The sequence below is a fragment of the Seriola lalandi genome, unplaced genomic scaffold (assembly GCF_002814215.2).
Source record: "Seriola lalandi dorsalis isolate HSWRI2012SDOR001 ecotype SW California unplaced genomic scaffold, Sedor1 jcf7180002054685, whole genome shotgun sequence".
Taxonomy (NCBI): domain Eukaryota; kingdom Metazoa; phylum Chordata; class Actinopteri; order Carangiformes; family Carangidae; genus Seriola; species Seriola lalandi.
In genome coordinates, this window is record NW_019525238.1 from 716,425 (window position 1) to 733,165 (window position 16,741).

Here is a 16,741-nt window from a genome sequence, read left to right on the forward strand (position 1 = left end):
AGATACTTTCTCTGCTTTGGGACATTCAGTTTCAATGCAGTTTTAACTATCTACCTAACCTAGTACATTTGTCCAGCTTGGCGGAATATATATATATATGTGTATATATGTTTCATTAATGTAGTCTACATGTATAGACACAAACATACTGTGTATAGCAATACAGAAGGAGGCCCCGCCCATCCTCACACGATGACGTCTAATAAGTAATTTTGAAAACAGCTTCAAGCATCCCTATCAAAACTAGCAATGAACCATCTTTCTATCAGTAGAAAGCGGTCAACCGTATCAAATGCATTTTCTAAATCTATGAACACAGAGGCACAATGTTTCTTTCCTAATCTGGCAATCAAATCACTTAATACTAGTGTGACAGCTGAGATGGTTCTTTGATTAGCTGTAGTTATTGGCATCATTACTATCTCCACCTTTGTGCAAAGGGACCACATGAGCTGATTTCCAAACACTAGGAACTATTTCTGATTAGATAAAAAGGTTCAATATATATGTGATGTGTTACTTAATAAGAGGTGCAGATCAACTTGAGGAAAAAAGGATCCACATTCTCCTCACCAACTGACTTCCTGATATCAATGGCCTACCATAGGCATATGCATACTATCATTAATTGTGTGAAGGGTTCCTATAGGTCTATCGCTCAATTTAACTAAATTTAAACAACTCAATTTTATTGAGTAAATTTAATTTATTTCACTCAATTTAATTAAGTTAAATCAAATTCATTTATTTCAAAATTAATAAAGCTAAATTTCATTTATTTTATAACTCAATTTAACACAGTCAACATAATTTATTTATTCATATATGAATAAATGTAATTCAATTAATTTTTTCTCAGCTTAATTAGAATAAATTTAATTTAATGAAAAATAACTCAAATTTATTTAATTGAATACATGTAATTAATTTATTAATTATAATTTATTCATCAAATCGTTGTACTCAGTTTTATTTATTTAATCAATTTCATTCAATTTAATTTAGTAACTTTCTCAGGTTATGACAGGTTGTAATTGTGTAGACTGTAACCACTCACTTCTTTTCTTCTCTTTCTTAGATACCTTGTTGAACAAAGAGATGTGGACCTCAATGTAAGAGATAAATGGGACAGCACCCCGTTGTAAGTGCACTTTAGGCAAGGAGTCTACTTGTTTGGCTGACATGTTATCATTATCCCGACCACCTGAAATGTGATCACTCTTGTTCTTCAGGTATTATGCCTGTCTCTGTGGTCATGAGGAGCTGGTCCAGTACCTGTTGGCTAGTGGTAAGGCTGGTAACACAAACATAATGAAAATCTAAAGAGTGATTACCTATATTCCACTGTAGTTTTGTGTTGAGCATTACATTTCAACACTGAAATGTACTGTAGTATCAGTTTTTTCCTTTCATTGCTTTCAGGTGCCAAGTGTGAAGCCAACACGTTTGATGGTGAGAGGTGCATGTATGGCTCCCTAAATGACTCTGTTCGACGCCTGCTCAAAGATTATAAATGTGTCCCTGTCCGCGCCATGCAGCGGGATGATTTTAACTACTTTCTGCACATGTAAGGGTCAAATGCCTGATAGTTATTCTTGTAAATAATTTAACTTTGCTACAGAGCAGTTCATTTTCCTCATCTGTTTTAATAATTAACATAGACAAGAAACAGGAAAATGATATTAATGAACTAATAATGCACAGTATGCTACCTTTATAGTTTTTGCATTAATCAACTGGACAATCTGCACACAGTTTGTTAATCTAATCCAAATGTTTGTATGTTTTTACCTTAGGTTACTGGAGCAGGGTCAACACAGCGATGTCAAGTTCCTGGTTCATGGACAAACATTTCTGGCCCACCGCTGTGTTCTCAGTGCACGCTCAGAGTACTTCACTGAAATGTTTGAGACCAAATGGAAAGGGAAAAACTTGATAACCCTCAAACATCCTTTGGTACATAAATATCTAAATAGCTGCTGCTTTGTAGTGTCTGCTTTGTTATTACATTGTCATGTCTCTTACACACTAATACAGTCATATTGTGTCATATCGGTATCTATATGCATAAAAGCTGTTTTGATTTCAGATCAACCCTGCAGCCTTTGGAGCCATCCTGCGATATTTCTATACAGGTTTGTGTGTTTTAGAGCAGCAAATATTCAGGCTTCTACGTTGATCACACTCTCTAAACTTTGCAGGAAAATTCAGTCTGCACTACTTTTTAGTTTTAATGTGTCAATAACAAAGCTCAACCATGCCCAATTAATTGGAAACTCATTGATGTGGAGATTCTGACCACTAGCACTATAGAGCATTGTTTTTGAGTGGGTCCCCATTTTGTACCATTGCATTGTCACTTTGACAAAACAGCCTGAAAACTAAAAAATATCTGACAATATAAGCAAGCTGAAGGACCTTTTGTGAAAACAATAATAATAATAATAATAGAAAATTAGAAAAAGGTAACATATGCAGACAAGTTCCTGCCGTTCTTAACACGTAAAATGTTAAAGTTTTTCTTTTTTCCTTGATATTACAGGACGAATGGACATTGATATAAGCCTGGTGGAGGACTGCAGACGACTTGCTAAGCAGTGCAAGATGGCAGATTTCATGGAGGAGCTGGAGAATAAATGCAAACAGCTGTATGAATTTGGTAAGTCAGTACTGTTGGTTCACATTTACACTGGTAATATGAGTGTTATCACTAATACACAGAGCTTTTTCAAATTGCCTCAAAACACTTTAAAACAGTGTAATGCCTTGTTAACCTCTTGACCATTTTTCAGCAGCTTGGACTGACGTTTTCTTTTAAAGTATATTTTTTGGGCTTTTGTGCCTTTATTGGACAGGATAGTGGAGAGAGACAGGAAATGGGGAGGCAGAGAGAGGGGGAATGACATGCAGTAAAGGCCGTCCGATGCGGGACTCGAACCGGGGCCAACTGCAGCGAGGACTGTAGCCTCTACACATGGGGCGCCTGCTTAGACCACGACGCCACACGACGCCCCTTGGACTGACGTTTTCCACATGACTCATGTCTGAATGATGAATGATGTCTGTCTGTCACTCTTTCATGCTTTTCCTCATACTTAAGTGTCCAACAAGCCAGGAATCTGTGTGAAAGTCCTGAGCCTGGAGCCACACAGCTGTCAGCTTCAGGAGGAAATGGCTCAGTTAGCAGACTGTGCACTGCCCACTGAGCTAAGAGTAAGGATAAGTTGCAAAAAAATGGAAGATATTTAACACACTATAGCTGGTAGTATTTGACAGTTTTAATGAGACTTTTGTGGTTGATTCTGCCAAGGTTGGATTTGGAGAACTTCCCTTTAACAGAGTCGACCGCTTCCCTACTTATCCTGACATCTGCTTCAGAGTCGATGGTTACAATTTCTTATGTCACAAGGTACGAACAGCAAAGTTCCCATAATATTCCTCAGTTGCATTACAAACCCTCACATCCTGCCAAAATCCTGTCAATTAAACAATTAACATAAGAATTTTGTTGTGTGTGTCTCAAGGTGTTTTTCTGCGGGCGTAGTGATTACTTTAAAGCCTTAATGGAGGACCACTTCAGTGAGGGAGAGCAGCTGCAGTCCCAGCCCAGCACCCCAGTGATAACTTTACACAACATCTCCCATGAAATCTTTATCCACGTCATGTATTACATCTACACTAATGACACAGAGGTTAGTGCACAATTTCTGTCTGAAGTTTGAGGTGTTCATTTTGGGGAGTTTAAAATTTTAGTTTAAAAATGTTTAAAATTAGAAACACTTTCTTCTCAGGCTACCAGCTGGGGAGTCTAGTCTAGGCTATATAAAAACCCACTGTACACTCCCTGCTCAGCACCCAACAGATGGCAGACAAAGTTACCAACTCTATATATATATATATATATATATATATATATATATATATATATAAAAAATATATATATAATTTTAATGTCCACCATGCAATAAGATGCAACATTGTGTATATTCAGATTATATTCAAATTTTCACACTGTCTGCAGGTCTTGAAAATGCTTAAAAGGCTTGCATTTCATTTACAAATGTCTTAAATATTTTTTTGTTACCTATAAAATATTTTTACAACAACTGGAAAATCCCCAGTGCTATTGTTCCAGACCTCAGATAAATTCGTCAAAATTAAAAAAAAAATGATTTACTCCATCCTTCCATTCATCCATTTTCTGCTTCTTAGCCAGTTTTAAGTTGTGTTTAATGATGAATCATTAAATTATTAGGAATTACTGTTATATACTGCAGGGTGCATGTTTAACATGTTTGCATCCTTGACTTATGTAACATACCAAATATTTCCACTCTATGCATTTGCTGGTATAATCTATAAGTATAATATAATTTATATGGTTCTTGACTGTGTAACCAGTGATTGTCGACACAAACAAACTTGTGTAGTAAAGCTGTCCTGCTGATAATGTACTGGAGAACGAGTTTTTGGACTCTTTATGGCCTGAAAAATTGCCATGAGAGTCAGAGAATTTTAATCAATGAGTAACAACTTCTTAAACAACAATGGTATGCTTCTCGAATGCACAGCTTTATTGTTTGACACTTGACCCATTGTTCTTTATGTCCAGCTAACAATGGAGAATGTGTTTGACGTGCTGTGTGTGGCTGACATGTATCTGCTGCCGGGGCTGAAGCGCCTGTGTGGGAAGACGCTTGCTAAGACCATATGTGAAGATAACGTTCTGTACATGTGGAAGACGGCCAAGCTTTTCCGTCTGTCTCGGCTGGAGGATCACTGCACAGAGTTCATGGCCAAGATCATTGAGCGGGTGGGTGTCTCTGTCTGTGTTGACACTGGAATGGGTTTTATTTTGTCTGGATAACAGGAGTGTGTCTGGGATATTCTGTTGGCTGAAGATCACAAAACAAATCCAAGACTTTTCCTTTAAAGAAAGATTTGGCTTTTTGGGAAATAAGCTTAGATCACTGTTTTGTTGATACTTAACCAAGAAATTGAATACCACTCTCAGGTCTGTCCAGTATAGTAAATGAAGCTAGAGCCAGCAGGTGATTAGCTTTGTATAAGGCATAGTATAAGACTGTGTGCAGGGAAAAGGTTACTGTATGAATTCAAGAATACTACTACCTCACAAAAAATGTTTTTGGCCATGACTCAAGAATTCATTTTGTAATTATGACAAGATACACTTGATACCTTTTACTACATCTTTCAAAGTCTTCACCCGATATATGACTCTGGACAGACATGGATGCATACCAAGGCGAGGCAGTAATTCTAACTATTCACTGTCTTTCAAGTTTACCAGAATTCTTAAGCCATGATGGCTTATAGCTGAAATGATTTAGTTCTAGAGAACAAGAAGACTATTTATCTGTGAGCGCTGGCATTCTGTGCGATCTGATTAGATTGCAAGACCATGCACCCGTTACATTGCTTGTGTACTTAAGAGCTGTGCAAGCTACTACTGTCTAATGTATTATCAGAATTCTTGTATTTCATAGTTTCATGTAGAAATTCTTTCTTGTACACTTCTTGTACATATACAGTATTATTTCCATTATGCCAAAAGTGACATTCAAGTCCACCCTCTGAAGTAATAATATTTTTGTTGTTGGGTTTGGGAGCTACATGTGATAGATCTGTTTTCAAAATATAACAGCTCTGAGCTGAGGTTAATGATCTGGATTTTCTGGTCAGGCGCATTCAGTTCCCCCTCTGGATAAATTCATAACTATGTACCTGTCGCTCCTGTCTGTCACAGCTGGTGGAGCAGGCTGAGTTTGCCGAGATCATCAAAGAGGATGCTGCGTCACTGGAGGAGCGACACGAGACTGACTCCGTCCCTTTAGTGGATGACATCCGCTACCACATCGCCAGCAATGTGCAGACGTACAGTGCGATCGAAGAGGCCAATCAGAAGCTGGAGGCCTTGGAGGAGTTGCTGTCCAGCATAAACATTGACTGTTGAAGGGTCGGCAGGTTGTAGTTTGTGGCTGTGGCTGCAGCTGCTGCGGAGTTTGAGGTTTTTAAGGTTGATGCTTTGGCAGGGGACATACATTGGTGAATCTGCGAAGGAAAAAAAAAAACAGTATGAGGTGAGAAGAAAAACGTATGCATCTGTATGTTTGTAGTAGGTTTACAAAATATATATTTTGAAAGGAGCTGGTTCTGATTTTACAGAGGCATATTCAGAGACAGCTGTTTCTGTCGGCAGTTTAAAGTTTGTTTTAGTGAGATAAATTAAATCTGAGGAAAGATATTTGGTATTAAGTATCATGTTAATCTGTTGTTGTAGGTTTTGAAAGATGGGTTTTGATGAAACTGTGTATTATATATTTACAACAGAACATCTTTGTGTTGCACATGCATGAAATTATTTGCTACTAGAATTTAAACAAGCTGTAGCTCTTTTAAAATGTAGTTTGGCCTCAACAAATTTCAGCACCAGCCCTTATAATGAACTCTATTTAATTTTATTATGACAGTATAAGAAAGCAGAACGAGTCCATGCAATGTACTGGCTCACACTGGACAGCTGTCGGTAAATAGAAGTGTGCATTCATTTCATTCATCCAGAAAATATTTTTAATTTTGAACTCTTATTTTGAAGTGACATAGTTTTCTGATGTATTTGTTTCACAGAAGCAGTCAAGGTATTGTTGACCTGCCTGCAGCTTTTATTTTGTATTTGATTGCATTTGGCAGCTGTAGTTCACCTCACTATTCAACCAATGACATTCCTCTTGCGTGAATACTTACACTTACCCCAACACACTTCTGCACTTAGATTTACCATTTTAAATGTAAGCAATTTCCTGCTGCCCTGTATAACAGCATTGCCTCTGTTGCCCAGTGTGTGCACCAGAAAATAGAGCTGTTACTAAACTGTTTGCATGTCAATTTCACCGTCAACACAGCAAAATAATACAATATTTGATTTCAGAATGATGATGTCATCCATCTCTCATAACTGCGTTTGGTTTTGGCAATTAAACACTGTATAGCAAGCACGAGTAGGGTTTTATTCGACATATCTCATGTGTGAATGTTGAAGTATGTCATAGTGGCTTCATTTGAATTCATTGTAACATTCTTTTAGCCATGTTAGCAGAATTGCTCTAGGGAACGCGATGTCGGCCGTTTGATCACCCACTTTAGCGCCACCCTGAGGTTGACATTTGTGGTTTTATATGCAGTATCTGAATAACTAACTAACTACACCAGGCATGTCAAAGTCCAGCCCTGACCAATTTTAAATGGCCCCCCAGCTTGTCTCTTAAAATATACTATAAGTGGCCCACCACACAGTATTTGTTAATGAAGCAAGCTCACTTTGCATTTTTCCTTTTCACCGATAGCACTGTCCTACAGTTCGTAGACATCTCTACAATCCAGGTGGAATTAAGGTTTCCATAAAACAGACAAACGGGAAGCAGAAATTTGATGTTAGACTCAAAAAAGTTTGGACAACCCTGGTCTACGCGTTACCTCAGGAGTGTGCTGAAGTATCCAGGCTTCTTCCCTTCATCCTCTTCTGACGACCATATATAATTTAATTCAAATGTTATTTTGGGAAATATTTTCTTTGTGGTGCAAAGTTTATTTCAATGTAGGATAGGCTAGATAACAACCGTTAATGTAATGCTAGTAGGTTAATAGAACACCTGTGAAGCAGAGTGATACATAAAAGTCCCAGTGTTATACTCTATCAGCACTCATGGAATACCTTTTGTCCAATCAAATTACTTGGTCAGAACTAAATGTTAAACTGTTTATACAGCAGCCTCCACTTATGGGTTGTTCACAGGAAGAATTGTAGTTGTTGACACTTAAATATGCTTCCTGCTTATTATGGTGTGTTATAAGCAATTTATTAAATGCTTATACTGCTTATAAATGCTAATAGCGGGGTTGGAGTGTCAGTGCTATACTTTCTATTTAGTGTTTGTGTTGAGCAAATTAATATGGTTTAAAAGTTAAGTTTAGAAAACTATGGCTTGTTTTTTTACCTTGATAAAGCCATATTTTACTAACTACTAAAAAACCCCAGAAAAAGTCTTGGGGAAGTTGTAAGTTTTCAGTACAGGATTTATTAAATATACAATGTGAAATGAAAGTTTAAAAAACAGGTTTTCCTTACATTTTTTCATTATTTTATTTAGAAAAAAATCCAGATATATTTGTGTGAATCTGAGTAACACTTTAAGATAAAGTTTAGGAAGCCACCTAAAGATGGCGCCTTTTCTCAGCTTATCATCACTGTGGCTGCAGAGAGTTGACTGTCACAGAATGGCAGTTTCTTGGAGGAAACACAGCTTTTCATGCATTGTGGGAAACAAATAAATCCTTCATCCAGGGCTCTGAACTCATGGGAACAGTATCTGAATGGGGCCGTTTTTTCAAATCACTCGTTCATCACAAGTTGATAAAGGTGCGTAGAAGGTCAGTAAATAGTGAGGCACGGCTACATGTAAGCAGTGATTTAAATATGTGCATATGTTTGCGTCAGTGCACTTGCTCTGTAGTTTATAATTGGCGTCCCTGTGGGCTCCATCACTCTAATTTCAAAGAGTGTTGGAGGCGAAGACAAGTTGTACGTCACCTTAATGGAGCCCTGAGGTTCAGAACAGCGGGTAAGCTCAAATTCCACTGGGGAGTACACTGTGGAGCAGAGCCGCTGTTAGAACACATTAAAGTGCAGTTCAACCAAAACACTGAGGCCATCCTTTAGATAACAAAACCCTTGGCCTCCAGCCCAGCTTCTTGAAGGCTTACATGTTGAAAAAGGCACGAATAAACAACACAATTAGTTATTACCCCAGCAAGCTTCCTTTACAAATGTTTTATGGTTGTTGCTAAGTAACTTGGGTGGGAAAGTCCAGTTTATTGGGTTTCAGACTGGACAAATGGAGAGTGTACAGGAAGATCTTGTATTTCTCATCATTTTATTCAATTTCCATGGAGACAGTGTTTACAAGCCTCTCAATGATAAAAGCTTGGTGACTCAGTTGGTTCCTGTTCAGCAGCTGAAGACTGCTACACTGGCCCCAGGTCAGAGGGTGACAGAGTGAACCCTGAAAGCTGTGAGACTGGACTTATTTGAAACCAACCTTTTGTCAGTTAAATCAGACTGTAAATGGCTCTAGGGATGTTAGTCAATCCACCACTTTGATGCAGACAGAAGTATTTCTACCACTTATTGACAGATTGATATGAAATGTTGACTATCCCCAGAGAACAAACATCACTGACTTTGGTGACCCCCCGATTTCACCTTTAGTGCCACCAGCAGGTTAAAATCTTTGGCTTTTACTTAAATCTTTCAACTGTGCTATGGTATGCCATTAGGTTTGGTGTAGATACCCAAGATAGGCAGAGGATGAACCCTATTGATTTAGTGATCCCCTGACTTTTAATCTAGCGCCATCATTATGTCAAATCTTTCACTTATTCTGTGAAAATATCGCTTCAGTTTATGACCAAATACCTGAAACCTAATGACATTCCCAACATCCTCAGCTGTAATTTTTGTTTAGTATGAGTCAGTAAATGTTAGGATGCTAACATGCTAAGCTAAGATGTGTTGAAATGTCACTCAGAGCACCGCCTCACAGAGCTGCAAACACGGCCGTAGACGCTTAATCTTGTTTTCTCCACCTTTATTGCCCAACTTCTCTGTTGTCAGTGAACATGACTCACACCCGAATCCCGTGGTCAGTTTATTTCTTGGCACAGCAGCAAAAACATTCTTTGCAGCCTGTCAAGCAATTAATCAGATTGCCCCTTTGGCCTATGTGATATTTTCTAGGATAGTTTACAATGGGGGCCCTTAATAATGTCTCCTAATAAAAGGTTTAAACATCACTATCAGTCATTGTTTTTGATGTTAATTGTCAGTCTCAGCTGACATGAATCAGTTTATCTGATCCAGAGTCATCTGATAAGAGTCAGATGTTTGATGGCATGAAATCTGTGCATCCTCCATCAGTGACACCAATTAATGTTCCCTATGCATGTTCATCCAATACATATTTTAACTAACTAATTAGTTGTGTTTCAAATCCCAAACAAATCTCAATTTCCTTTACAAATCAATGGCAACATACTGGTTTGCAGTTTTAATATATTCACATCAAGTTGCAGCCTCCTTTAAAAAAAGGACACTGGTTGTACTAAAACTAAGTTTTTATTTTCTCTGTCCAGTTTATGATTCATATGTCTGTCACGTGGCCTGTACAGTCCTTAAAAACAAATCTTCTTGACAATTTCCATCTTTTTCTGCCAAAAAACAATATAAAAATCCTGAAGAGTGCAATAAAGGGTAACATTTCTTGGCTCTTGACTCATGCCACCGTGTGACTCACTGAGGCTTCAGTGTGACACTGTGACGTCTCCTCATGCAAGAATCTGCAAAGACGGAAATCTACCAGACAAATGGAGAAACGGCTCCGTCTTCCCCCCTCCTTCAATAAAAGTATTATCTGCCTGGGTGTAGGTTTAACTCCTGGGTGTGCAGGGTTATAAACACATGGGCCTCCTCTGATGTAGTTTCTGGTAATAAAGATCAGTAGTAGGAGCTTTGGTTCACGATAACAACATGTTAAAAATAGCACCAGATTTTGCTCTCTGGTCGCCCGTGCTGACTTATTCTGGTGGTTTCTTATGCTGCATCAAATTTCACCTCAGGTGCTACATGGCTGACGTGTACAGAACATGCAGAGTTGTGTCGATCATACCATCTGTGCGCATGTTTTTCTAGGAAGAGACATTCTCTATTCAACCATGATGTTTTTCTATATGTGGCTCACATGTAGGATTCATTATATTTGGAGCAGATGGAGAAGGCTGCAGGTGGTTGGACATAAAGCTGATAACATGAGCTTTGTTGCAAGTAAGATGTGTTTTTTCTATATATATATATATATATATTTTTTTTTTTACTTGAATTTGTCCATTCTATGCAATTTCCTTTACTAATAATTGGCTACATTTCAATGGGAAATATTGTGCTTTTGCTCCACTACATTTATTTGATAATTTTGTTATTTGTTACTTTTCAGATTCAGATTATAAGTATAAAATATGATCAACAAATAAGTTGTGAAGTAGTATCGTATATCAAGTTATACCCAGCAGTATGAAAAGTTTAAATTAACCCCACCTTTACCAACTACAACGTTCAAGTGATGTACACATGAATGCATGACATATAATAATCCAGTAATATTATATAGCCTACATTATTCTGAAAAAAGAAACTCTGCATAGTGAGTACTTCTACTTTTGGTACTTTAAATATATTTTAAAGGTGTGTACTTTTACTGAAGTAAAACCTTGAATGCATGACTTTTACTTGTACCAGAGTATTTCTACACTGTGGAATTGATATGTTTACTGAAGTAAAATATCTGAGAACTTTTCCCACAACAGAAAAATATTCAACAAGTACAGCTCCTGTATTCAAAATATTACTTCAATAAAAGTTCAAGTATTTTCAGCAAAAGTAAAAGTACTTATAATGCAGCAAAATGGCCCCTGTTAGTGTTATGCTATTATACATCATACTACTCAATTATCAATCAATATTATTATGGTTGTTTTAATGTTGGGGTGAAGGCTAATTTGCACACCTTTCTATACAGCGAAAATATTACACAAACTGATCACATACTATGTGTTGAAAATCTTAATCTGTAAAGTAGCAACTACAATTGTCAAATGTGGAGCAGAAGTATAAAGCAGAATACAATGGAAGTACCAGAGTAAATGTACTCGAGTTACATTTCACCACTGCGTCTGAAAATATATATAAAAAATATGATACATTACTGTACTTTAAACTACCAGTCTGTGTATAACGTGGGAATTGGCTCCACCTCGACCAGCTGCGAATTGAAAATGCTGCTTACGCATCACACATCACTGGTAATAACCTAATAATATATTGTATTTTACTACAACACCGATATGAGCCATTTATTTTGCATAATAAGCACTTTTACCTTTATTTAACTACTTTTTGCCTATACTGCCATACTTTTAATTAAAAAAAAAACTTTTTTCCTCCACCACTGAAGTAATCCACAATCTCTATGGTTTACTGGATGTTATAGTGTGCTCCTACCACACAGTCTATGATTTTAGCCATAACTGTGTTGTATTCTGTGACGGACAGACCTGCACATTTGCGACCTTGTCTCCGAGTATTGATACCGTACGTCCTCCCAGACGACGGAAGACATAACTCACTGCTGCTGTCACTGCCAATATCCTAATTTGCTATTAGTTAGGGATTACCAGGAAAGAGAGAGAGTGGTAAGCCCATACTTAGCCAGAGACTGACCTGAAAAGTGTTGGCTCTCTCTCCCAATCCCTCGTATACACCACTTTTATATTTCCATGACTGAATATGCAAAAAAAAACAACAAACAAACAAACAAACAATAAACAATACTGACACACAGCATAGAAATGCAGTATATTGTAGTTTTAGTCCTAGTTTGGCACCACAGAAAGCCTGCGTTTACATTTCATTAGACAGTCTTAGGACTTGGGCCAGTGTAGTGCAATCCCAGCCAGCCATTATGTAAGAAATGGCACAGCAAAGACAACACACACACTGAATTAAACGACAGGTTCCCGCCAAGAAGATCTCTTTATAGGATTGTCTTTAAACGAGAGGGGTTCAGCAGCCAGCCGCTTTCACCCACATTTCCATCTCATGTCATGCACATACCAGGCTGAAGATGCCTATAAAGTTTCCTAAACTCAGATTGCTGCTCAACCTTATCAACCAGGAATTATGTTTATCTTCCTGCTGTGTGTGACAGTCAGATGTTTACACTTAACATAGCCACGGTAATATGGGATTAAGCCTTATATGCTCCCTTGAAGTATTAGCAGCCGGGACACGGACAAGCAAGTGAGCAGTGGTCTTATTAGTCAGCTTTGACAAAGACAGCAGGCTCTGTGAGAAAGCTGAGTAAATATATCTGGCCCTTGCTTACACAAATCCCAAAAACATAGCATCCCTAGCTGCAGCACATGTAATCTTAGTGGATTTATTCATCAGATAAATGTCTTAGTGTTCATATCATCCTTCATTATGTCTCTATCTTGTCTGTATGTTTGTGTACAGTAAAATGCTCCACCTGAGGTGAGTCACAAGGTTGCCGGTAGAGAACACAGCCAGCTCTGCAGAGAGATAGAAACAGCGTCTGCATGTGAGACAGGATTACACTGTTACCATGTGACTGGTCTGACCTTAGACAGACCTCTAACAAAAGACCGGCTAAATCTATCCAGGACAACAACCTCTGGCCCTGAACTCTTCAGTGTAAACAATCAGACGGTCCTCTGTCACTAGATGCAGCAAACCTGCTGGGAGGACGACAGATCGTGACCTTGGAGTTATGAGCGTCTGTATCTGCTAGGGCTTTGATTTTGTGTTTTAGTAGCTGACACAAAATGAAAGTATTAGTTAGTCAATGGGGTTATAATATCAGATATCTGCGCACAGGCAACAACGCAGATCAAAACATTGAATAAGAAACATGTGGAGATGTTTCTCTGTTAATACAATGATGCTTTATCTTACCTTGTACTATTTTTTTGCCTGGGCAAGATGTATGGTTGTCATTGTCAGTGATACACTATCGTCATTGTGCGTCTGCTGCCAGTGGCGTAGCACAAAAATCTGGGCCCCTTACATCTGCAGCCTCAGTGGGCCCCCTTCCACTTTTCACTAATCCATTTATAGTTATTATTAGTATTTATAATACATTTAGAAGATCTGCAAAATCTGAAAACTCAGCATGCTTCAGTCCTCTATTCTCAACATAATGTAATCACTGTTAAACTTCCTACAATGAGGAAGGATTTCTGTATTTCACAATAAAACACTGGAATCATGTTCAGTGGCAGCTGGCGCTAAAAGATTTATTATAGTTATTATAGCACAGATTTATGATAGTTTTTTAATTTTCATTTCTTATTAAGTTTTCTGGTCTGATTTTTTATTTCAGTCTAGTTTTAGAAGTGCATTAGTAGTTTTTACTATATAGTCGACAAAACCATTGTTTATTAAAGATCACATATTATGCAATTTTCTACACCTTCAAACCAATCAAAAAACACTAATGCTGCCCAAGCACCGGCCAGAAGCACTGCAACAGCAGCACACAGAGTCCCATCCTGCAGCCAGCAAGCAGGTAACAGTGTGGAAGTGATTATGAAGTGTAAATGCACAAATTAAAGTAACATAAAGAGTGAAGTGTTGATAATATAAGTCCAAGTGAAGTCTTGCTTGAGTACTGCTTAGTGTTTGGAGCGAGTTCATAGAAGCTGCCAGTATTTAGGTTTAAAAACATGGCGTTTCCTCGTGGACAGTGGACAGCAACAGCTAACGTTAAGTCAGTAGCCAGAAGCACTACATGAAGAAAACTAAAAAATCTCTCCTGCACATTGTTTTTGGCATCAATATAGCGCGGCACAAACACAAGTTGTGCAAAAACGATTATTCTGAAGAGGATGTGCCGATTTTTTGTCACCTCTTCATTGTGCTTTCTAATGCCAATCCTGTAGCCGTCACCTAACTAATGCTAAGCCTGCCAAAAAAACTTAGCTTCAAACAATTGTCAAGATGGCTGCGGCTACTTCCGGTCCAGCCCCCGACGTTGTCCACAACGTTTCGGTGCCGACACAACAGGGATAGCAATAAAAGTCATTACTTACAGCATCCAGCAAGCCAGCTGCGTTGGTCATGACAACAGCGGGAGATGCCCCAAGTGTAAGCCCGTCCTTGATCACCTGCCTGCTCCTTAATGTTTAAATTGGGCTGGTCCGGTACACGCTCTTTTATCCTCTTTTTTCTTCCAGTGTGCGTCGTGTAAAATGATGTTTCTATACAGAAATAACAGAGTTGTCTTTCGGGCCCACTTGAACTTGTCATCTTCTGAAAGCTCCGGTCTATGGAGCAGGAGTGAGCCACAGCCTCAAATATGGAAATCCGTAGAAAACTGTCAAATCATGTTAAAAGAAAAACTTAAAACAATTACGATTGGCTTCTTATAAAAGAAGGGGTGTCTGAGGGCCAATTACAGGTCAGGTTACCTGCTCTCCAAAAGTTTGAGGAAACACATACACACATTTGTCCGGCGCCCCAGCTGGCGGAAGTATACAAGAAGTATACAGTATTTATATAAAACTTAAATAAATACAGTTTAAAAAGGGGTTAAAAATAATAAGGTGGATTCAGGGTGAAGTAGGATGAAATAAAAAAAATTGACTTAATAAATACTTTTTCTTAATTCATTTATGTTTAATATGAAAAAGTCTTTCTCATCTGCATAATTGGAGACGGAGCGGCGCCCCAGCGCCCCCTATTGACCAGCCAAATCAATGAAATGGACTCTAAACATGATTACTGCCTGTGAGAATTGTAAAAACTAATGTTTATAATTATGTTTTACAATTATTATAACGGGACTCTGATAATGGTGATGTTTTCCCTGCAGGCATGCCTACTATTGTAATTTGATACAAGTTAGACAAAGCTCTCTATAACCTGTGTGTGTTCAGCTACTTTAAATTCAAGGATGTTTTTTTGCACAGTTACAAACAGTGCGCGTCCAAACTTGCATTTTTTTTTCCATTCACTTTCCTGTTTCCTGGCCATTTCACCCTCAGGCGTCAGAAAGCAGTTGTCCTGCTGACAGAGCTTTTGTTCTCTGCAGGGTGAAACAATCACTGAAACTCAAGGGGACTTAGTGGCGACTGACACAAACTGTTGCTTCTAAGGCTAATGAGGAAATATGCAAGTAAAAGCATGCACAGCATAAAAATGAAGAACAAAACAATCGTTTCTTCCCTCTAATTTAATTTGAGTGTATTTTCCTCACGAATTGCAGAATGCTTTCCTTTATTTCTGGTTCAATATAAAAAACAACTCTTGGTTTGGTATTTCTCAACATTACATGCCTCACCTCCTGTTTTTGAATCAATAATACAGTTAAAGTTGATCTTGAAGGACTATTCTCCATCTTGGGACACTTCACCTGCAATACATGACATACAAACACGTGGCTGTGCCACCTGTTTGGCATGGCCGATGCTCCGGATTAAGATAACATTGAACTACAGTGAACCATATGCACAGGTCTTGCTGACATGTGCTCCACTGGCATAAATTAGAAATATTTTATGTTAGATGATGATGTTATAAACTATTAAGACCAACCTTTTGGTTTGCCAGATTGTGAAAACTCACTTTGGCTTGGCATGGTTAGGCTATTAACCATTAACCATAAATCTATTAATTACAGTTTATGAACCCCTTATAAATTGTGCTTTTTCAGAAAATGGCGCCATGCTTATCTTAAACAAGCTTTACCAGTAGTATGTTAGACATCACATTGAACATACGTGCGAAATGTTTCCTGTGCTTTTGCATACCATCGTCAAACTTTGCAAGTGAACATGTAAATGCCTTGAGAGCAGACTGTGAATGCTCATTGATTTTGCCGGTTATTATCAGTCAGCGCGGCTGTGAGAGAATCAGGTGAAGGGCAGACTGAGGGCGGCTGTCGCTTTAAGAAGTTGTTGCATGGAGAAGCTGGTGATTTTCCACTCAAACTGATATTAAACGCGCACCAGCTCATAGAAACAATGATCTCAGAAAAATAGATGATATTGTTTAACTCAAGAGCAAGGAACAACAGGCTGCATAGTAAAACTA

The 16,741-nt window shown here is 38.2% G+C and overlaps 1 protein-coding gene across 1 annotated transcript; it reads left to right on the plus strand.

Moving 5' to 3' along the window:
- The first annotated feature begins 1,004 nt into the window (after window positions 1–1,004).
- Window positions 1,005–7,013, plus strand: abtb1 (ankyrin repeat and BTB (POZ) domain containing 1). Its single transcript, XM_087178364.1, has 11 exons — window positions 1,005–1,141; window positions 1,233–1,288; window positions 1,423–1,567; window positions 1,797–1,956; window positions 2,090–2,135; window positions 2,543–2,659; window positions 3,101–3,213; window positions 3,311–3,409; window positions 3,525–3,692; window positions 4,613–4,813; window positions 5,768–7,013. Exons 3-11 carry the CDS (start codon window positions 1,464–1,466, stop codon window positions 5,972–5,974), a joined length of 1,215 nt encoding a protein of 404 aa, XP_087034490.1. The 5' UTR covers window positions 1,005–1,141; window positions 1,233–1,288; window positions 1,423–1,463; the 3' UTR covers window positions 5,975–7,013.
- The last annotated feature ends 9,728 nt before the right edge of the window (window positions 7,014–16,741 follow it).

What these genes read in the sequence shown, in the direction of transcription:
- abtb1 (XM_087178364.1), top strand. Translation starts at nt 1,464, where the DNA reads ATGTATGGCTCCCTAAATGACTCTGTTCGACGCCTGCTCAAAGATTAT. An exon ending in CACTGCCCACTGAGCTAAGA is followed by an intron (nt 3,214 to 3,310) that starts GTAAGGATAAGT and finishes GATTCTGCCAAG; the next exon opens with GTTGGATTTGGAGAACTTCC. An exon ending in ACAATTTCTTATGTCACAAG is followed by an intron (nt 3,410 to 3,524) that starts GTACGAACAGCA and finishes GTGTGTCTCAAG; the next exon opens with GTGTTTTTCTGCGGGCGTAG.